At 40.9% G+C, this 24,288-nt stretch overlaps 1 protein-coding gene across 1 annotated transcript in view; it reads right to left on the bottom strand.

Annotated features, from left to right (window-relative positions):
- fgf11b (fibroblast growth factor 11b) overlaps positions 1 to 12,864 on the bottom strand; it is a 35,628-nt gene extending 22,764 nt beyond the window's left edge. The window contains exon 1 of the mRNA XM_056408012.1: positions 12,672 to 12,864. Within this exon, the coding sequence (XP_056263987.1) occupies positions 12,672 to 12,864 (193 nt within the window). The remainder of the gene's footprint in view (positions 1 to 12,671) is intronic.
- Between the last annotated feature and the right edge of the window lie 11,424 nt (positions 12,865 to 24,288).

Genomic DNA, 24,288 nt, shown 5'->3' with positions numbered 1-24,288 from the left:
GTGGTTCCGGGCTGATCCTTGGTGCTGGGGGGGGGGAAACCCACGGGTAGTGGCCATGGAGCTGCTACAGTAACATTTCTTAAAGAAAGCCAAACTACAAAAATACCACAAGTAATACCATAAGTAATACATAACTAAGTGCCACTGAAGTGCTAATCTGTTTTTATTCAAGTCATCGTGGGAAAAGATGTGTTTTTAGTTTCTGGTGGAAGATGTAGAGACTTCCTTCTGTCCTGATGTCAGTGGGGAGCTTGTTCCACCACTGAGGAGCCAGGACAGCAAACAGTCTGGATTTTGTCGAGTGATTAGCTCACACAACTGCCCCTCTTAGGCACACACACACACACACACACACACACACACACACACACACACACTTACTGTAAATATTGTGTTGTTTTTTATTTGTAAATAGTGTGTACTTGTTGCCCTTGCACATTCCTGCTGAGCATTGCCACTTTCATTTCACTGCACACCCTGTGTGTGTATGTGACAAATAAAACATCTTGAATCTTGAATCTTGAATCTTGAAAAGTGATTGAGTCTCAAGTCGATTGGTAGATGCCGAGCGGAGTGAACGGTCTCGGGTGTAAGGCTTGACGATGTTCTGGATGTAAACGGGACCCGATCTGTTCGCAGGACGGTTTGAAGCGGATGCGGGCATCCACCGGTAACCAGTGAAGGGGCGGAGGAGAGGAGTAGTCGAGCTGCTGCATTCTGGATAAGCTGCAGAGGTGGGATGACCAGCGCCTGGACCAGAACCTGTGCCGCCTTCTGAGTAAGAAGAGGACGTATTCTCCTGATGTTGTGCACCATGTACCTACAGGAACGTGTTGTCACAGTAATGTTGTTGAAAGTGGTAGTCAGGTCGTGGGTGGGAGAACATTTCCCTGGAAGGAAAAATAGTTTCGTTTTGTCAGGGTTGATTTCCAGGTGGTGTGCAGACATCCACTGAGAGATGTCAATCAGACAGGCAGATATCTGTGTTGCTACCTGTGTTTCAGATTGGGGAAACGGGAGGATCAGTTGGGCGTCATCAGCATAGCTATGGTAGGAAAAGCCACGCGAGCGAATGACAGAGCCGAGAGAATTAGTGTACGGAGAGAAGATGTCGGATCCTTGAGCGAGCCCAGAAGAGAGAGGGCAAGGTTCAGCCACAGATCCTCTTCATGTTACCCGGTAAGCACGGTCGTTGAGGTAGGATGAGAAAAGGGAGAGTGTAGTGCCTGAGATACACAGGTCCTGCAGGGAGGAAATAAGGATCTGGTGGTTCAGTGTCAAATGCTGCAGAATGGTCTAGAAGGATAAGGACAGAGGAGAGAGAGGCTGCTTTAGCAGTGTGAAGCTGCTCAGAGACAGCAAGGAGGGCAGTCTCTGTCGAGTGGCCGGCCTTGAATCCAGACTGGTGTGGGTCAAGACAGTTGTCACTGTGGAGATAGGAGGGCACTTGGTTGGAGATAGCTCGCTCGAGAATTTTGGAAAGAAAAGGAAGAAGAGAGACAGGTCTGTAGTTGTTGACTTCAGACGGGTTGAGGCTGGGTTTCTTCAGGAGAGGGTTCACTCTTGCCTCCTTCAGAGTTAGGGAAACAGCCACTTGAGACCTCTCAACTGGCTGTCAATAAAATGGGTGAGAAGGGTAAGAAGGTCAGGAGCAATAGCCTGGAGAATGTGAGATGGGGTCATGGGGGCATGCAGGTGGTCGGGCGGCCGGAGATTACCACGGTAAGAACGAGACAGGGAGGTGAAAGAGGAAGGTAAAGGGGATAAAGAAGTTGATGTAAGTGTAGTAATAGAAAAAAGATTAGTAAAGGAGGAGCGTATGTCGTCTATCTTCTTTGTAAAGTAGTCGACGAAGTGGCTACAGTATTTCTCCCGTTTTTGCCCCTCCTCCTCTCACAGCCTCTCTACTTCTCCTTGTCTTCTCATCATTACCTCTGTAGGTGTCCTCCATCCTCACTGTCTTTCTCTTGTTAGAGGTCAATTAAATCTGTCCTTGTCAGCTTTAATCAAAGCACCCATAGATTGAATTGAGCAGGTGTGTGTGGGAGGTTAAGGTTGTATTCTCAGGACGGGGGGGAAAAAAGGCTGTTCTTTGTACACACATCAATCCGCCGCCTCACTTTGAATAAGACTTAAGGCCATTGTCAACAACCTCTCTGCGGCTCAATATCTTTTCACAAGCCAAAGAAAGAAAAGAAATGCACACTTTTATTCAAATTCTTAAATTTAAATTCTTCTCACTGAATTTGACCCATCCTTAGTTATTAAGGAGCAGTGAGCTGCAGTGAAGCACCCGGGGAGCAACTGGGGATTCAGTGTCTTGCTCATGGACACTTGGACATGCATGGGGTGAGCGGGGATCGAACCGGGTACATTGCGCTTACGGGACGACCACTGAGCTACAGCCGACCCCATAGGAAAAGTCACTGATACCTTTATGGCCATTGACTGTAATTGTCTCAACAGTCTAAAGGACATCTGCAACCTAGACACATAAAGTTAGACAATCCTTCACAATTAAAAGTAATACATCCTTTAATCTCTAATGGGCTCTGCTTTATATAGGACAAGCTAAAAGATTATAGCTCAACAGTTTGTTTTTTCATTGTGGTTTAATCTGAAGTGGGTGTCTTGGAGACATTTTAAGGGATTAACCAGATCACCTACTTTTCTACACAACAGCTGCCTCCCCATTCCATTCATTTGATGTCATTTATACCAGATACGGTATCCCTCTGATGAAACAAGTTCGTTGAAAGCTTAAAATCCCCAGAAATTAGATGACATCAACAGCAATCACCCACTAATCTTTTGTTTGTCTAGTCGAGATGCAGACTGACAGAAAGCTGTTGTTTCTCGGGAATCTCTCAAAATTAGATTTGGCTGGATATTGTGAGCACTAAGCAGAGTCATGCCACTTTTACTACGTTTGTATTTTAGTTCAGAAAATAGAGGTTTTTTACGACAGTATATATCGTGGTGAAACATTCTAGTTAATGGAAGGGAGGAACATTTGACACGAGTGACCAAGAGGACACTCCCTCCATTACAAACAAGTGGCTCATAAACTCTGCAGAGTAACCAAACACTTCCACTCCTTCCAATTTATCTCATGCATTCTTCTTGTCTGGATGGATTTGTTTCCGTCTGTGAAACGAAACGTTGTAAATAATAATCTTTTTCTTCTTCTTTTTAAGATTCTAAAGATTATGAAGATGAATGGTTTCATATGCTCTATGATATAAGATACAGTACAATTACGTAACAACACAATTACCTTGGATTTGCTCAAATCTAGCAAACTGAAGAGTGTTGATGCAGCTTTGTTGAACTCAACACAGGTTGCTGGTTCTAAAGTTTAAGATCAAAGTCAAGTGTTCTTCTTTTTTTTTGCAACAGCCCCCTTCAAAGCAGTCTGTAGTGGTCAGACAAAATAATAGAACATATAGAAATATTTATTTGAAATACCCAAACTGAAAATGTGTGTCTTTATTATTCCAAGTATACTGTACCATTACAGCAATATACCAAAGATGATGTGAAAAAAAGTATACAATACAACAATATACAAAACGTATTTATTTCATTTCATTTCATTTATTTATTTATTTGTAAAGGGACCGTACACATTAATCAACCCATGGGTAAATGTGTTAACGTTAGCTAAGGGGTGGCTTTAGCTCAGTGGGGTAAGAGGGCCGACCTGCAACCGCAAGGTTGTGGGTTCGATCCCCGCTCTCCCCATTAGTTGCAAGTCGAAGTGTCCTTGAGCAAGGCACTGAACCCCCAGTTGCTTCCCGGGCGCTTCACCGCAGCCCACTGCTCCTGAATAACTAAGGATGGGTTAAATGCAGAGAACTAATTTCCCCTTGGGGATTAATAAAAGTGTATATTCTTATTCTTATTCTTAAGGCTAAATTTCAGCTTTGGTCCCTTATCAATAGCTTGAATTAATGAGATGGTTTTACCTCTACACATGAATGAATCTGTTTTAAGGATGTGTAACTTAAGCACATACAGGAGACAGGATGCAAAGTCCTTCCCTACGACACACATATGAGAACACAGAACTTACTCTGCTCCAAAAAACACACAACTTATCTGCTGTTAAAATAAGTATCATCTAAGCATCATTTCCAGGAGACAGAATTCTCCAACCACCCACCCAAATGTAACCAACTAAAACACTGCATCATTCAATAAATAGAAGAAACAACCTACTTCATAGACAGATTATTAAACAAGCACTTCAATTACGTTTCACAGTGACCGTTCATATCCTTCCCGTCTCATGGGTTCAGGTTTCTACATGCTGCCTCGACAGGGAGCCGGACTTTACAGCAATTCTCTTCCCTTTAATCTCGACTGCTTACTCTCTCTCCACCTCTCTTCCTGTATTTTTCATTACCTCTTTATCCGCATTCACCCTCATCATTGCCACCCACCTTCACCTTTTGATACACTTTTTCTCTGAAACCAGCAATACTTTTCTCTTTAAACCTCTGTTTACCTCCGCACAATTGTTCCCCCTCTCTGTCTCAGCCCCTCTCTCTGTCTCACCCCCCCCCCCTCTCTGTCTCTGACCCCTCTCTGTCTCAGCCCCTCTCTCTATCTCACCCCCCCTCTCTGTCTCAGCCCCCCTCTCTGTCTCTGACCCCTGTCACAGTCAGTGAGGTTCTGAGGAGAAGCTACCTAATACTGCGTTGTCTGATCAGGTGTTGCTGAGTCAGCGAGTTTGTGGCCCCGGTCTCTTGGGCTCAGTTAAATGCTATCCTCTGCTGGATCTCTCCTTGTAACCCAGTCTGTTGCTCGCCAGCCGGGGCCAACATTTGTGGTCCGACCGTCGACTGGCCCCTTTGATGCTTACACCTACAACATACTACTGTGCGCCTCCCAGCCAAACAGTCGACACGATGCAACAAGATGTCTCTGTCTGCACTAAATTTGCATGCATTCGTTTCGACCCACTTAGTTGATAGTGCTGCTATTTTTTAATGCATCTTTGTGTTTCTGTGGTAACACTGTTACATCTACTGACATATCCCTTCTACTCAAAGTTTGTGGATTCTTTCTTTGTGGCACATATCTGGCTCCTTTTACATTTAAATTAGAGCACCGATTGATAGGCAGACCATTTTTTTGCACATTAGACTCATATTTCTGCTCTTTTTTCCCCGGCCACATTTACATAAATGGGCCACGGTTATACGTCGGCACACAGCTGCACAGACAGTGAACCGGCCAAAACACACACACGCAACATGTCTTCAACAAAATCACCAAAATGCTAGAAGGAACAACCTCAAAAAAAATCTTCAGACCGCTAACGTTAATGGAGGTTGCATTGACTTGCATTGTGATGCGTTCAAGCTCTACTCAGTAAAAAGGACTGTTTATTTCCTAAATATTTGAATTGTCTTCTTATGCCAATAACCATTATCGATGACAATAATAAAGTAAAGGGAATTTTTCCACCGACTTTGGGACGCTTGAAATTCTTTTTCAGGACAGTGGTGAAAAAAGTTGCCATTATTTATAATTCCTACAAACATCCCAATATCAAGTCAGGCTTCTGAAAATCGGGCTATCAGAATATGTCAAGAAAATTGCAATTGGTGCATCTCTCTTTATTTATACGTCTGCATATCATTTCCATGCACACATGTTACAAAGTAACGCGTTACTGTAATTCCACTACTTTTAGCGGTAACGAGCGTGTAACGAAGTATTTTTTAAATCAACTAACGCAGTTACAGTTACTGAAATGTAAATGAGTTCGTTACTCGCGTTACTCTCTTTTGTGAAAAATGAACACTTGCAGACAAGAAGACAAGCTAGGCTACTTTAGCTGCTTCTGATCTGACATCGCAGGACCTTGGTGGCGCAATGATAATGTAACGTCTCGGACGTTATGGACTGATGACACGGAGACGGGACGACGTTATTATTCCTCCCTTTATTGGGCATTCACCAACACAGACAGCGTGCTCCTCTCAGCTCAGCAGCTCGAACGTCATCAACAACAACGGTTCCGCCAACCACCCGTAACTTCCGTTTTCCGACAGGTTAACCCCGCCTCCCTCTACTCCGCCAATCACAGGCACGCCTCCCTCTCCTCCGCCAATCACAGGCACGCCTCGACCAGCACGCACGGTGCCACACTGTGATTGACAGCCACTTCCAGTGTTGCCAGGTCCGCGGTTTTTGCCGCTGGTTGAATTTTGTGTCCGCTGGTTCGGGTAGACCTATTTTGCATGCAAATTACATGAATATCTTTAAATAAAAATCCATATTTTAAATGAAATAATTTATTTATACCCAAATCCTATCAAACTGACTCCAGATCAGCACGTACACGCCTCACTAGCACCCCCCCCCCCCTCAATTATATGCAGCACCTCAAGGCACCTTTGTTTTCTCTTTTAATTAGTGTTAATACTGTGTCGGCCAATCACTTTTATTTCATTGGGCCTAATGTGGTAAAAAAACCCACTGTTAAATCACTGAGACAGTTATTTTGTATTAAGTTAACTAAAAAAGGGACTTTTGTACTCCTGCTTGATTTGAAGGCCTGTTGCCCTGTTGATTGCAATAAATAGGTCTACAACATATGTTTATTGTGTTTGACTGTTCAGTACTGTTCATGACATTAAAAAAGCAGACATAAAAGTAACTTAAAAGTTACTTTCCCGAGTAACTAATTACTTTTGATATACAGTAACTAGTAAAGTAATTCAATTACTTTTAAAAGAAGTAACTAGTAACTATAACTAATTACTAATTTTCAGTAACTTGCCCAACACTGCTTGTATAGTAAGGGACAGTACAGGACACCTATAGAGGAGGAAGATGAAGAGGAGAAAGGCAGGTGGTTTGTCATGGATCTCATCCAGTGTGAGCTTTGTGCTAACCACATGTATAAGCAGCAGGGTTTATGTCCGTCCCTATCATTTCACCAGCGTGTAGCTTTATGGCAGTAGTAAATATAGCTTATGTGTGCTGCTGGTGTGCTGCTATGATGACAGCTGAGAATAACTTCTCCTGTTTAAAAAAACTAAACACACAGCTGGGGGAGAAACTACAGAATCCTGTGATGGCTGTGCTGCATGGAGAACATATTAATATTAATAATAATGCATTTAATTTATATAGCGCTTTTCAGGGTACTCAAAGACACTTTACATTAAATATTTAAAACATCCTAAAAGCTATACAATACAATAACAATAAAAACGATAAGCACATAGAGCACACAATCACACATTAAAAGCAGTTCTGGACAGGTGGGTTTTGATTTATCATTTGAATATGAAACGGTCGGTGCAGTCTCGGATGAGTTTGGGGAGAGAGTTCCAGAGGGAGGGGGCAGATATAGAGACGGCTCTGTCACCCCATGTCCGGTGCTTGGTCCTATGGGATGGATAGGAGATTGGCATCAGAAGAGTGGAGCCGACGGGATGGAGTGTGGTGGTGCAGCAGGTCGGTGAGGTAGGAGGGGGCCTGATTATGCAGGGCTTTGTGAGTGAGGAGAAGGATTTTGTATTGGATCCGTTGTGGGATGGGGAGCCAGTGAAGGTTCTGGAGAACAGGAGTGATATGATCACGGGAGCGGGAGTAGGTGAGCAGGCGAGCGGCAGAGTTCTGGATGTACTGGAGTGTATTCAGGATTTTTGGATGCCATAAATAATACTCTTGCAATCGTCAACTCTGGAGGTGATGAAGGAGTGGATCAAAGTTTCAGCAGCAGATGAGGAGAGTGATGGGTGGAGATGGGCAATGTCTCACTGTATTTCCTGGTAACAAGGTATCAACAAGCGGAAGTTATGCACTTGATGCATAAATGCTGATGAATTATGTCTGATCTCTAAACCTTTTTCAGACCCACAGCACTTTTAAAAGTATGTATACCCACGTCCCAATGTCTTTCAGGCAGTACTTTAAACGGGTCGGGCAGATTTTTCTTTGCTCTCAATTTGAAACAAGAGTAACCGTCGAGTAAATTGTACCAAGTATTGCCTTCTTTGCCCGTATGAGACCATGAACAGTACATCTACACGTCAATCAGATGAGTATATTTCTGACCGTAACCATATACATTCATGGCACCCAAAGGATGAATCCTAATGTCTTTGGTGACGCCGACCTCACCACAAGCACCACCACCAACATGTTTAGACTTTAGTGACATTTCTGTAATGAATAGATTGCTTTGAAATTTGACAGAAAAGCCAAGCTGCCCAGAAGATCATTGTTTGACAGTGTTGGTGTTCATAGTGCTATCATGAGTTTAAAGTTTCAATTTCTCCTTTATGTTCATTACCATCCATGTACAACAAGTAGAGCCTTGATTAGCAATTGTGTTTAATGCTTACATGCTTGATTGAGATGATGAACATGGTACACATTATGTTTACCATGTTTAAACATCAGCATTTTAACATTGTCCTAGTGAGCACCTTGCCATGCTACCATTAGCACTTAGCATTTCATACAGCCATAAAGAGCTGATAGCAACACAAAACAATTCCTTAGGCCAGGCAGGAACTGATAATGATTTCATGAAACCATGATGTAGTAACTGTGACTTCATGTGAGCGTAGAGCCTTTTCATTCATGTCCACAATCAGCTCCTTTGACACACCAGACGAACATCTGGTAATATTATGTAAACAACCTAAATCCAGCTCCACAGAACAGAAGCTACACAATAATTCCAATGACCTTTTTTTCTATGAAACAAAGCTGTAATATTACAGGATGTTAGCATTGTTATGTCCCATTTGCAAAGTCTGTAAATTAGGGGAAGCCTATTGAGCCACCAGCAAGAGTTTTTCATGTCTATTACCCGACTGTAGCACACATGCCACAGAAGAAGCAGGACTTAATTAATCTCCAGACAAATTCCAGGTTGCGCTTTCTACAATGTTCACAATAAATACTTTACGGTATCGTATCCTACATTATATCGGTCTTTTCGCCGTAGGGTGGCCATCAAAGTGTTTGAATCACAATGCTGTTTGAAGCACGGCAGACATATGTAGCATCGTGGTGCAGAATGAAATGAGGACTTTCATTTCATTTTGCACAAAGCTCTTCTCATCGCTCATCATTCTCATGTGCAGTCTGCTTTGATGCAGTCTTTAGCTCCAGGGGGTGGAAGGCAGTTCCTTCCTCAATCAGCCATGAAAGTATGTGGCATCTTTATGAAAGGTGTTTGTTCAGCAACATTAATATGCATCATTTAACTTAAGCAGACTATACTTACAAATTGTGCATTTCAAAAAGGCATAACATTTCTCAGTCAAGAATACAAAGATTCTGCCGTCTATATCAGTCTAAAGAACACTGCACATGTAAAGAGGAAATCACACAACTCTCTCCTGCACTCTAAAAAGTCCAACTTCAAATTTGTTGTCCTAACACATTTTTTAAAGTTGAGTCAACAAATGCCTTTGAAAAAAGTTGAACTAACTCAAAATGTCAATTTCATCAATAAAGAGTGGAATCCACTTAAAATGTTAAGTTGAGAAAACTTACTATAGTGGTTTGGGCATCTGCTGAGGTAACTAAGGCCACTGCGCATGTATGTCAGAAAACACACACACATATATATATATATATACAAATACATATATAAATACATATATATATATGTAAATACATATATATACTACTTTAATCTCATATTTTAAATAATAAAATAATATAAAAATATTTTCTTTAGCCCCTGTTTAAAATACATTGGTTTTTGATACCATTGTTTGTTTATTATATTTAGATATGGATTAGATTTGGAAGGATATTGTCCATTGTTTAAAGGCAGACTTGCTCCAGTTCAGGTTTTTGTCAGTAGTACTTATTGAATTAAAGGGAGCCTGTACCGTGAGAGCAAATGTTTCCCTGTATTTTGCTCAATTTATTTATTTAATTTAACAGACTATGAAGATTGAAATACTATAATACTAATGTGTAGGAGGTGACTCTTGTATGAAAGTGGTATATTTTAGTTTTAAAAATCGGCATAAAAATGTCTTTTGACTTTTAAATTGTATTGTTACAGAATGGGAAGAAAAAAAATGAAAATTTAAAAGAGGCGGTGAATATTTATTATAGTCTCTATGCTTGTTTTCTCAAGCAGCCCAGTTTCAAGGGAATGCCATTGTCCTTCTGTGTTGTATATATGTTCCATCATATACCATTGTGGCAGCGGGGGGTGTTAAGGCTCGGCTGCAGAGTGGGTGGAGCGGGGGTGTGGTTCAGGGAACGGTGTCTGATTGTCATCAGCTGGACTGAATGGTAATCAGATTGGTAATCAGTCCAGCTGATGACGATCTGTGTTGGTTATCTGAGTCTGTCTCCATAAAGGAGCTGGACAGACAGGAGATGAGAGGAGCGTGGAGAGCAGAGACACAGTCTGCTGTCGGAATAAACCTTATTACCGAATATCCCTCTGGCTACTTGTTGCTTATTGGTGCTTTAGGGGGGAACCTACTCGTGACGGCTACACACGTGTCACAACCATGTTCCAAAGCTTGTTTCAAGGCCTTGATTTTGGATTCACAAAACAGATTTTTTCTTTTTTTTCTTTATGCAGCCATTTTGATTTTTAAGGATGTTGACCCTCTGCTGTCTATGTTCAAGTGTTGACACCTGGAATTCATATAGTTATGCAAACAAATGTTTAGTTATTGTTAATAAACATTTTGTGTTTGAAGAAGTTTGTTTTCTTTAACTGTTGACTTTTCCAAAGAAAACGGTGTACATTTTTTATTAATTTAAATAAAGGCAACGTTGCAAAGAATGTTGAGTGAACTCAAATAATGGGCAGTGAAATTTAGTAACAAAACATTTTAAGTTAAAAGTAAGTTCTCTCAACAAAACATTTTAAGTTAAAAGTAAGTTCTCTCAACAAAACATTTATCAACAAAAAATGATCAGTGCTGTTGATGTATGTTTTTAATCTACAAGAACACACAATTTAAAGTTTCTCCAATTTAATATTTTAAGTGTTTTGAACTTAAGTACATGAGTAGATGTAACTATCAAATGCAATATTTTAAGTAGTGTTAACTTAAATACATAAGTACGTCTGAATAGTAATGTTACGTTTGACAAACTTAAGATATCACTTTGAGTGAACTTCTGATCATAAGTTGACACAACACATTAGCCCTTAGTTGAGTGAACTCAAAAAGGCTTTGCAGCTGGTTGCCTCACTTTTTTAAGTTGACTCAAATTTTTTTTTTTAGAGTGTGAGTTAATGCAACAGCACATTTAGGGGAAAGGTTATCATGGAAAGGAATACACAATTCGTTACAAATGTAGAAATAAAACCTGTTTACTTTGTTTTAAATGTTAAACAAAGTAAGACATTCAATCATTTATGAATCGTAATATGTAACAAGTAGGTAACAACACTGCATCCACATGCACCACATCAAGGGGATTTTTTACTTTTAATTGTGCTGATTTGTGCGGTGGCACATTTTTATTTTTCATCGATAAGAGAGAAGCTGAAGTTGGCAACACATCACATAATTCTCTGTTGAAGTTTTGCTTTCAAAGAGAAAGCACATCAGAGAACCAGACGGAGTTACCCACTGCTATAGATTTAACTTTAAAAGGTTTGCATCCATGAAGGTGATGTGACTCCGTACGGCAGCCCAGTGCAACGGAATTTGCCTTTTTATTAATTTATTGTTAATTGCCGGAGATTTTTTATTATTTTAACCACAAATTATACATATAGTCACACAATTAACTGATTGATTTATCCACATAACGTGCATTGATTCATATTTCATCAATATCCAAATCTCAATTGACCTCCTCCGCCTGTGTGTGTCTCTTACTGGATGGTGCATACATTCAGTTCATACATTTAAAGCAGGAATCTTAACTTCCTCAAACTCAAATCAGTATGTCAGTAGTTGAGTGCGTAAACATATGTTAACATTTCTTAACATCTCTTTGTTGTGGAACATATGCAATCACGTGAACGTGGTAATTAGTTTCTGAAATATGTGCATTTGAACTTGCCTTGAATTCCACAATCTGCAGGAGCACAATACACACACGAGTGCTGCATAAAACTGTAAGGATGGTTTTGGTCAATTTCACATATTATTGTTCCTACAAGTCTCTGCGTAAGTATATGTTTGGGAAAGCCAAAGCTCCATTTCATCTGGGTTTTGCATTTATTCAATGACTTTTATTTGTACTCTGCCGAGCTGAGTGCAGCAGCGACCATTGGTCAGTGTATCAAACCGGTGAAGCTGCAAGAGGTGGCTCCCATAAGATAAACTACGCCAACAGATGTTAAGTTGATAACTTGTATCTGGGGATATATGGTAAACATATTGTTTGTGCATAACAACTGTCTGTAATGCTGGGGGGATTTATTGTTCCTAATGCAAAGGTGTGTTACTTGTTATAATGTTGATCTGCAGTTTTGAATAGGCACATCTTTGATAGACTTAATACCACTGCAGGACTCTTTCTCCAATTGACTATAAAAAAACAATATAATCCATTGTAAAAGTCTAAATGTCATTTGCTTCATTTTCAGTTGTTTCCTAAAAATCAAAACATTCATTTCTAGCCAAATATGCCAACATGTGATCGAGAACAAGAACAAGCAGAGAAAGATGAAAAGGATAGCAAGGACTCACCTGGTCTTTTCTCGTTTCGAGATTTCCGACCCCCGCATAGTCGTACTTTGGAGATCAGGACCAGGATCTGTTTCTGGCACAGGGACTTGTTGCTCTTAGGACAGGGCTTGCGCTTGTTGACGACCGGTCGTTTGCCCGGGTCTTCCTTGACCGCCCGCTTCTGTCTAATGAGAGAGCTGGCGAGAGCTGCCATCTTCCCCCCCTCTCACCTTTTGGGAGAGGGGCGTCTTCGTTTCCAGTAGCCCCCCTTGCTGGTTTGGCGTTTGCTTTCCACCAAAAACTAGAGTAGGACAGGCGGTTTAGAGAATCCCCCACAGGGGAGGCCGGGGCGTTAAAGTGGGTTAACAGGGAAGAGTTTAGTTGGAGGGTTCCCTTGGAGAGTGAAGAACTGGATCAGTTGCAAGTTCACCTGCAGTCCTTTGTAAAGACTTCACTCGGACCAAAAATCTAAATATGACCCTCACAGAGCACACGAAAAAGTGCCACAGTCACATTTTCAGTCTTAAAAATAACAGAAAGACCAACGTTAGAATGACGGATTTTCAAAAGGGTGACAATGGAGACATGTTTCTACCCTTCTTCCCCACTCATCTTGCACATTAAAATACACCTCAATAGCTAAGTTCCAAAAACGAATATTGTAAAAATAATAATTAACCTACTTTGATGAGACGACACCAAAGGGGAAGGAGCTCAAATAGTTTTACATATAAAAATGCTTTTACTGAAGAAAAGTGAAGTCATTTTGAATGCTAGGAAGCTCTTAAAAGCGCAAGAAGAATCAAACTGTTTGTCACCATTTGTGCAGTCCACGGAGGTCCAACTTTGCCTCCCATTTAAATGTGGCAGCATGGAATAATGAGTTGAGAGTCCGAGCGGTAATCCAGCCGATTTAATTCCAGAGGTAGAACAGCAGGCGGGACATCGGAGGTCTTTGTAGGAATGAAGCCGGGAACAGAGCAGAGACATGGACACAGACAGACAGAGATTCCTCTTCTGCCTCCGATTGCACGCTCCTTTCCCACAGTCCTCACCGAACCCCCCCTCCCTCCTCCTCCTCGCCCCCCTCCTCCTCCCATCCAAAGTCAGCGAGTGGTTGTGAGAGTATGTGTGCGTGAATTCCAGCAGCCACCATCAGTAGAGGTGACATTCATGAGCGAGAGGGAAAGGGAGAGAGGGGGGGGGGGAGAGAGAGAGATAGAGAGAGAGAGGGAGGGAGAGAGAGAGAGATAGAGAGAGGGAGAGAGAGAGAGAGAGAGAGAGAGAGAGAGAGGGAGGGAGAGAGAGAGAGAGAGAGAGCAAAAAGAGCGAGAGGGACATAAGGGAGGGAGGTAGAGGCTGTGATGTGTGAGAATGATCTTGACTGGGAGAGAGGGAATGGGTGAGAGACGGGCAACAGCCACTTCACCAAAAACACTGCTCGCGGAGGCTACAGTTTTGTTATTTTTACAGCAACGACCCCCTTCAAAAAAAAAAAAAAGGAGAAAACTCAATCATTCTGACTGCTCTTCTGAAACAGAGAGACAGTGCCAGGGGGAGAGAGGGAGAGAGGGAGAGAGAGGGAGCACGTAAGGTGCAGATTGTGACAGTTCTCTGTCTACAAAAGAGGAACACCATCACCATGTGTCACCTTCTGTCGCATGCATACACACGCATGCACGCACGCACACACACACACACACACACACACACACACACACACACAGGGCACCTCAGCTTACATTGTATCTTGCCTGCTGTATGATTATCTGTCCCTAGTCAGTATTCTTCTCCATTCCTTCGCTGACACTCGCTCATATAGCAATAACCTCCACGCTCTGTCTGAGATTTGTTTCCTCTTCACATGAAATGGAGGCAAAAAATCAAGTGACTTTGTTCCCTGAAACTGGCATTTAGTGTCTGACATATCTGACTGCTGGCTTACGCTAACCCTGACAGAAACATGAGCTTGGACAGATTGAGTTAGACAGCTAACCCCGCCAACACACACACACACACACACACACACACACACACACACACTCATATCACCCTAGCTCTCCCCACCTGCAAAATACCCATAACAAAAAGCAAACATGGATATTTGTACAGAGTGTGTTCATCCAGCTCCCTCATTTGTATTTAGATACAAATGTGAGGGCTGACATAAGAGATTTCTTTAATAATTTAGGAACTTCCACAAGTATCAGTAGAGAGCACAAATCATGCTGACATACTTTGGCAGAAAATAGCAGGTAAATGACATTGCCCTGCGGTCAAGCATTTTTCTCATCTTGTTGAGTTGCAACAAAAACAAGCTTTATGCTTACCATCTTTATTCTCCAGAACAACCTGATTTTAGACACATAGTGTGTTTGGAGTAATACAAATAGCAAGTCTTTTCAAATATTTATATATATTTCTATAAATGGAATTTATCGCGGGATAATAATAATAACCTTCAATTTTATATAGCGCTTCTCTAAATACCAGAAGTCGCTTACAGAGTCCAGAGTCCAGTAGTCATACACACACACAGTCATCCCGGTGGTGGTAAGCTACATCAGTAGCCACAGCTGCCCTGGGGCAGACTGACGGAAGCGAGGCAGCCAATCAGCGCCTAGGGCCCCTCCGACCACCACCAACATTCATTCACATCCATACGAACCGGGGTGAGGCTGCGGTGCATGTCTTTATGATGGTGGGGGAAACCGGAGTACCCGGAGTAAACCCACGCAGACACGAGGAGAACATGCAAACTCCACACAGAAAGGACCTGGAGCGACCGGGATTCGAACCCAGGGCCTTCTTGCTGTGAGGCGACAGTGATAACCACTGAGCCACCGTGCTGCCCAATGTTTAATATCAGGCCCTACTTTCTGATGGATAAATGTAAATAGGATGCTAATAGTATGAATTGTTTAGCATGTTCACCTTCAGCGTAAGAGAACAACTGCCTGGTGAATGAGGGCCATTATGTGCAAAACTCATTCACTGTCAGAAATATCGTCATTGCCCGCCATGTATCTGTAGTACAACTAGACATCAAAACACGATAAACATCTCCAGTCCGGCCCCCTCAGACTCAAACCCAATAAGTCAACTTATCTGAAAGCTAATCAATCCAATTTTATTTGTCATGCCACCTCTTTCAAAAAGCCAATTGCCAGTGAAACAAGCAGCGGAAGCCACTTAAATATGCACGGTCGATCCAAATCATTTCAAACAATGCCGAGCAAGGTCACTGTCTGTCAGGGCTTGATTGACAGGTGACAGCGGACGTCTGGTCTCCGATGAGATAATGCGGTTTGTATCGACGAGTAAACAGAAAAGATGTTTTTTTCTGCCTTTTTAATGATTCTTTCCTTCCTGCGTTCTCCGATCATTCTCAGCCACGTGCTCACCTCTCTTCGTTGGTTGGAGAATCAATTTCGTAATGGACTTACAAACATTGCCAAAAGGTTGTTCTCCTTTTCGCTTTCTCCAGTCACGAGTACATGCCAAGTTACACCAAAAGAAAGCTAAGTGGGGATTTTTGAGACAGGAGACAATCTCAAGGTTAACAAGTGTTTCCATCATTATAATCAGTGGTCCCCAAACTACGGCCCGCAGGCCGGATTCGGCCCGCCTCCACATTTGGACCGGCCCCCTGAACAATACCAGAGACGCGTTCCGATTTATTATTTTTTTCACCCTGCCCGCTGCCGTTGAGATTGCAGTGAGACGCGGAGAGAATGTGAAGTGGTGCTCTTCGCAATAAAACATCTTTGATGGGACGTGTCGCGTCTCGGCCAATCAGCGTTCAGATGTCCACAGCGTTTGGGAAGTTAGGTTAGCTTGAATGTTAGTCCGCTACATCTGCTGCTGTCACGCTGCACGGTGTAGCGATACTAACAAAGTGGCGTCCCTAGGCTAAAGCCCCGGATGTTTTTTAATTAGCCCCGAATGTTAATTAAAAAAAAAATATATATATATATATTTGGCACACAAGTGGTTAACACCTCCAGGTCGCACGTGACGTCATTCACCCAAAACAGCGGAGTCAGGCTGGCAGCAGGCGCACGTAACAGCAAGCTGCTGTCTGAGAGTGTTTCTATATCTAAACATTTCGCTGCTTCACTCATCTGCTTCACTCTTCTGGGCTAAGCCCCAGATGTATCAAAATCCTAGAGACGCCCCTGCGAAGTACCCGTACGTTAAAAACGATGTGATTTCGCCTATTTTTAGGATCGATACTTCATTAAAAGAGCGATCAGAGCACATCCGCTCCGTTAAAGGTTCTTAAACTCACATCTTATCTAGGATTTACTGCCTCGGCCCTTCTGTCTTTATCGAACCCTCTCGGGTGAAGTGGAAAAGAAACAATGTGCATAAATCAAAATGAATGTAAGAACATTTAAAATAATAGCAAGTAAGCATTCCGCCACGTGTCCATGTGAGAATTGTCATCATCTGAGTGACACACACGGGGGGGATTACATGCAGATGTTTTGCTAAAAACAATCCATGTCCCAATCCCTACATGCATATCAATTCACGTGGAAGCCGAGGGTGTTAAAAGTAAATCCGCTTTCAAAGTGCTTCATGTTGAAATGTTTTTTCCTGGTATAACAATTTCCGTGTGTTCCCGCATTCTGTGTTATACCGAACGAAGTCTTCCATATCTTTAAATAGACGAATAGACGAATAAATAGAATGTGACGGAGTTTAAGATTCTTGGTTTTTGCTTGATGAATGTTTTGTTTCTTTTCTAATCCCAGTAGTGAAAAGTAACCACGTAAATGTAATCAAGTACCATAGTACCTCATACTTCTACTCCGCTACCTTGTAAGTAATCCACCAAATTTCCATACAGTTTCGATTATTTCAAAAAATTATATTTCCGTGTATGTTTATGCCAGTTCTTTTCTCATCGGGGGGGAAGAAGGTAATGTCACATACTTCTCTGCACCAATCAAGGATAAGCTATAGTCTGTATTGCGTTAAATAAACGATCAAGTAAACAATGGATACAGATGATTAATATATCATACATTTATTTGATTGATCCCAAAGAAAATTGACATAAATCAATAATGTTAATAATAAATTTCAAAAATCCCCAATTGTTACATTGATTCCATGTTCATTGATACTGGAATGTGTCCTTTCAACCAGATGTGCTTCAATATAATCTACCTATCCTGAGAAGCCAGAGTTCAGACGTTCAGTCGTGTTTACGTAAACACACAAAGCCAGAAAGAGTTAAGCACATCCAAACAATTGGCCTTGTTCTGTCATTTCCTTCCTCCTCTCTTTATCGCTCTCTCTCTTCTTCAGTCCCCTCTCAGCTGATCGCGCTGTCCGCAGATGACAGGAGGTATTCTCCCTTAATCCCCCTCCATTATGCGACCATGTGGAATCTGACTGAGGCCCGCTTCCTTGCATCCAAAAATAATATTTCCAATGTCCATGACCCATAGGTGAGCTGCTCATTAACTTTGAGCAGCACATATCATTCTCAGTTTCATTCTTTATTTAGCCCTGTTCAGATCAGTCTCCGCGTAATTAGGTTTTAATCGTGAGAATTACTTGGTGTGTGAGATAGATGCAGATTTTTTCCCCTGTCTGTCTGTTTTTCTCTTTTGTGTTTTTCTTTTACTGTTAAATTGATCTTGAGTTCGAGTCGCTGCGAATTTGCTCTTCTTTTTTTTCTCTTCTCCACATTGCGTGTTTAGCATTTTAAGTAATGCCAATTATGCTGGATTTTTTTCATGAATGCTTTTCTCAATATATTCATACTTATTTGACATTTTGTGTTGCCAAGCTGTGTTACAGAAGCAAATTAGAAACAGTAATCGTTCATGGTTGTCATTTGATATATTGATATTCTGAGAAACGATTTGTAGCTTTAAGAAGTCATGTAGACCCAGCATGCACAATATGTTCCACTAATATGTTCACTAATTTCCTATCCCACAGCAACCACAAAACGGCCTTCTTTCATCTCAGGAACATTGCCTCTTTCATCGGCCCTTCCTGTCCTCTGCCACCACTGGTTTCCTTTTTACCAGAAATGTTCTGTTTGTTTGTTTTGTTTGCTCCTTGTCTTTCTATTTAGTTTTGTTCTGTTTGTCTATGCCTTATGTAAAGTGTCTTTGAGTGTCTCGAAAAGCGCTATATACGATTGTAGTATTATTATTATTTTTATTATTATTATTATTATTAATAGTCCGAGCAACCTCTATTCATCTGTTGTTCCCTTCCAGCGATCACAGACTTCGGTCTCGCGTTATAGTCTTGAATTGCAACCATGTGACCTAAAAACAAATTCAAAGGTTGAACTTTTCTAACATTATTCTCCACCGTAAGAATGAACAAACAGGAACTCAGCTCTTCCATATTCTATTTGCAAGTGTTGCGCTATTTTTCCTCATTGCCTTCATCTCCACTGTTGCCTCAGGTCAAATCTCAGCAGGTAAATCTGCAGGATTAAGCTTGCCTCTGTCAGAGTGAGGAAAGATTTCTTGATGAAAGCAGATGTTGTGTTGATGCTGTTTAAAGCCCAGTGTCACCCCAGCTGGTTCAACCATCACCACCCTAAACACCGTCACTCTCTCTCCTGTTGGATACCCTTCCCTGCTGGCAGCCACCGCTGTGATGACTGATCGAGCTGCTGATGATGAGGAAGACTAAGGGTACTCTAAAGATGTTGTATCTGACCTGTGTCCCCACAAGCACCATGAACATTTCATTGTTGTACCTTTGCGCACAAAAGTTAAACTTTCACGTACATCGATTGTCACTCCGTGAGTTCGTGGGCCAAAAGGGACTTCCTGTACGTAACTTCCGTTTACTCCGTGTTTATGATTTACTTCGTTCAGCTATTTACAAACGCCACTAGGTGTTGCTAATGGACATATAACATATAGCCTACAAATGAACTGGTTCCAACACATTCCCGTTAATGTACAAATATTTGCATTTCAGTAAATGTATTAATTAATGTTGCTCTCCGTTAAAAGGAGTAACATACAGTGTATTAAAGTTCAACTCTGGACTGCTGCCACAGCATTCAGGACAGTTTTATACAGACTGCACTTGGACCGCGTGTGTGCAGCAGCATGACAGCGCCTCTCTATCACCCCCTAGTGGCTGGATGTTCGTTTAGGAAGAGCTTGCTTTATTAATTTTTTGGGCTTTTAATCGTCAAATTCGCAGTTGATTGAGATCATTTATTTATTTGCTTTCAAATTGTGATCTCGATTAATATAGGAGTAATTACGCAGCCTTGTGACTGTCGTAATCTGGAGAAACACAGTTTACGGTATACAAAATATTTGTTATGCTTAGCTCTCTAAACAGATTACATTTTAATTAAATACAAATATATGAGGACATATATTTCCTATTAAAGAAGACCAGCTTGATGAAAGTCCCATAAGTGGTGCCTTCAGTCTGCAGCCTGGATTTAACGCCGAGGTCTGGATGGAGTAAATGGTTGCATTTGTTATCCTCTATAATAAATGTCTGTCACTCAGCATTAGGAGTTGTTAAATCAGTCTAATGATCGTTTCAAAGCACTTAACTGTGTGACATGAAAAAGTTCCATCTGATTGGTTTAAAGATGCATTTAGGAGACATGTTTAACTACAAAGTCAGATGCAACAGTGATGTTTAGTGTGATTAATCCAAGCATGCAGGGATGATCTCTGCTCTTATATCATCAATAAATTTCTTCCTGCTTCTTTCTTCATTCCTCATTTCTATGGCATGAATGAAGTGAATGAAAGCAGCAATGTCAGATGAGGATGACCTTTAATTTCATGGATTAGGAATGGGATTGAACTGTGTGGGTTTAAATATTGACTCTGGATGTATGAACTAATCTAGCTGGAACCCAAATCGTATCATCCCTCCAACACTGTTCTCAGTAAACACAGAAAGTGAAGGAATGTGGAAATAAAAGTTTCTATGCATGTGGGTTCAGTGTGCACAAATGTGTAAATACTGCAGTTTTTGCATTTATTATTATGATGTATTCATGAATATATGAAGAGGTTCCACAGAGAACCAAAGCAAAACAGGCATGCAAAAATAACATGGTTCAATGCCAGCAAAATGAGGTCACCTAAGTGGGTTTTGAGATTGTATTCAATATAAATATTGATTCTGTGTTGCCGGAGGTCTCTCTGGTGTTCCATCAGTCTTGTTGGCATTTCACTGCACCACATGTGCTGCAGATCATAAGAATAATTTATTCAGGATTCACCACACATGACTGTATGAAGTCGTATTAGTCACATTCAGAAATGTGATTTCTCTCATTCTACTGATGACAGATTACCATGCCAAAATGAATTAAATTGTAAAAAATAGATATCTTTATATGTGTGATTCTGGCACATATTTACACACAGGCTAATATAACATTACTCCAATTTGGGGAGAGGAACTGCTGTAGAGAGGCAGCTTGGACGGTGGAGGAGAGAAGTTGGTAGAAGCTAGCATGTCTTTGGGGTTATCAAGTGGGCACCTCCCATCACAGATGTTCTGCTGAATTAGGATCATACCACCTCGAAAAGGCTCCAAACTAACTTCTGGAATCGAAACCACCGCTGTTCTCCCCACACTGAGCACTTTCTGCTACTTTCTACTGTTATTTCACACATTTCTAGAGTGTCACAAGGTACTAACTTCATTTTTTCTCAATTCTTCTTAAATGTGGGAGCAGACAAACAAAGGCATGTTAAGTACATGACACATCCATGACGAGATTCTGTGGATTATTGAGTCCGTGACACAGCATGTATGCGGCCATAGGAGCACAAACAAACTCCTCCTCCTCACATCTAAGATCAGTCAGGCAAAGCTATATAAAAGATGTGTTTTTTTCTTCATATCGAAGCACCTCGAAATAGTAATATGATTTAACCAATGTGAAATAAACAAATGTTAGTAATGTCAGTCTTTTGGTCAGTCTATCACTTTGGTCTAGACAGAAATCTCTAACTAGCCATGAAACATTCATGGTTTCCAGAGGATGGGTGTTACAGAGTTTGGTGATCCTGTGACCTTTCATCCAACACTACTAACCATGAGGTTGACATTTGTGGTCTATAAGATAGATTTCCACAATGTTTGGTACAGACATACATCCCATTTGGTAATTTCATCTTGTGACATCATCAGGTCATTTCAATTTGTCCAGAAGTTTATGACAAAAAACGTACAAAATGAAATTCCCATCAGCATCAGCATTTGGTCTAGTACTGAGTAGCAAATAGTAATACTTCATACTGCACAAACAATGTATTGAGAGACGTATTAATTTATTTTTAGCATATTTATGAATACGTTAGTATGGGTATGTTAATCCTATCTGGTTTCTGAGTGTTGCTTCGCCTCCGTTACAGAAACGTTTGTCCAAACATGCAAAATGATTGATGGGTGATAAAATGCCCATTGCCCAATGCATTTTCAGCCAAAAACAATGCCAGGAAAAAAGATTCAAAGCAAGAAAGGTTTGCACGCGACTGGAATACAATGCCTTGCAGGTGAAGCATCTCTGTGCGATTTCTCTGTCAAAAAATGACCTCAGATTACCTACATTGGTCAACAAACACAGACACTCTGGTGAGAAAATCATGAAGGATCCACACACACACACACACACACACACTCTTGAATCTTGAATCTTGGATTTGCAATAACTTGGAGGCAGTTCATCTAATTTATATTAACATGTTTTCATTCCACAGTCGGAGCGGCGTTCTATTTCTGTGGGGTTCTTTTTCCACCCTTGATCTCTGTGAAAGGTGCACAGCTCATCTGTGTCACTGACACTGCTGGCATGGGCCTCAGTCTGTGGTCACAAACTATTTCCAGCTATTTTTCTCATCTGTCACACATATCAGGTGGTCAGAGCAGCCATTGAACAAATCCACTTAAAGCCTTCAGTGCTGGTTTAATTGTGTCTAGTGCTACTTTTGATGTCCCCAGGGTTGTGTCAGAAGAAAGGTGAAAACATGTCATTATTTAGATTTGATCTTTTACAAGCCCATGGTAGTTTCACTCTTTTTCAGGATCACCCTTCTTACACAGAGAGTAAAAACCTGGAGGCTTCCCAGTGTAACCACTAACCAGTCTGATCTGCTGGCATGGGAAAACCTCAGTTGTTTAAATGCATTACAAGGCAAGCACTGTCCTCTCATTTCCCCCACAGGGGTCAGTAACACTAATTTATCTCTATTATTAGACTAAATGAATTAGTAATATTTGTTTAAAAGCAGCACCAGTCAGTTTATTTCCTGTATTTTGGGAAACCAGTAACCGCAGCTCTGAAATATGCTTTAATTTTGTTCTTCTTTTAATCCAATATATATTTAGAGCTTTATATAAAAGCATTAGTTGTGAGGCTTAGCGCAATGGCCATTTTTAGTCAGATTACAGTTGGAGACATAATGTGTTCACATTGGTTGATTATAATACTGCAGAGGGCTGTGAACAGAAAACTTCCATTAAACAAGCATGCCGTTTTACAGTTTTGGAGAGCAATAAGGGTGAGAGAATTAAAGGAAGAGATCAAACTATAAGGAAAATAGGTGTGGTAGACCTTTAAAAAACACGATTATCATCTGGAGAATGGATGTCAACGGTTTATGAAATTAGGTTGATAGCACCACAGTTCTCAGGTGTCTACATGAACATGATACGTTATTATTTTTGAAGTATTTTTTTATGTGGGTTAATAATTGTAGACTTCTACAAAATGCTAATAAATTGTCAATCACAGTGGGAGAGGAATATCCAGGGATTTGTGGATTATTAGGTTTGCATTAGACCCAGACAGCTGCATACAGTATATCCTCTACGACAGAAAAAAGTAGAACAAATCTACCCATTAAAGATTCATTTAAAAATAGTTATATAATAAATATTCAATACAATATAAGTGTAAATTAACTGAATTAGATATATTCCATATTAAATCAGACACTGATGGCACAACGCTGTGTATTACCTGATTTTGCGCTGGTTACTTGGCTGAAAACATATTTAAAAAAGGGGTACATCACTGAAATTTCTTTAGAATCACTGCTCTAGTACAGGATATATTGTGAGATATTGAAGAGATTCCAGTGGAAAACAATGTAGTGCTGTACTCAGACTACAGGAGTTTTGGCCCCACTCACCCCTCCCAACAATCGGGGGTGAAATCTGAGCTGGCAGATGTGTTGTTGCGGAAGCGTAGCTGCGGTTCCCCTTCAGGTAAACACTGTTAGCTCTGTTTGCATGTTTGCAATAGTTTATTTTTTTGTTATCGCCATGTTGAGAACCATTGAGAAGCAATCAAAATCCTTGTATCTGTCGTATCTTGCACCTTTATATAACATATTTCATTAAAAGAAAGATTTGAAATGTGAATACAGAATAGGAAAACACTCCTTCCTATTGCATTTTCTTTTTAAATATGGCAACATCCAAATAGTGTTAGCATACTATGAAAAATATACTTGCAAATTGAAAAACAATATTTTCCTAAAACATAGGGCATGGATTTTGAATTCACATATGAGCTGCAATCCTTTGTCTCGGTTGCAACAGATAACATAACTGTCCATCATATTTAATGCCAAACACGTTTGGGCTAAAGAAC

Source organism: Pseudoliparis swirei, chromosome 3, assembly GCF_029220125.1.
Source record: "Pseudoliparis swirei isolate HS2019 ecotype Mariana Trench chromosome 3, NWPU_hadal_v1, whole genome shotgun sequence".
Classification (NCBI taxonomy): Eukaryota; Metazoa; Chordata; class Actinopteri; order Perciformes; family Liparidae; genus Pseudoliparis; species Pseudoliparis swirei.
Note: the sequence above shows the minus strand (reverse complement) of the source record. Positions and strands in the feature narration are given on the sequence as shown.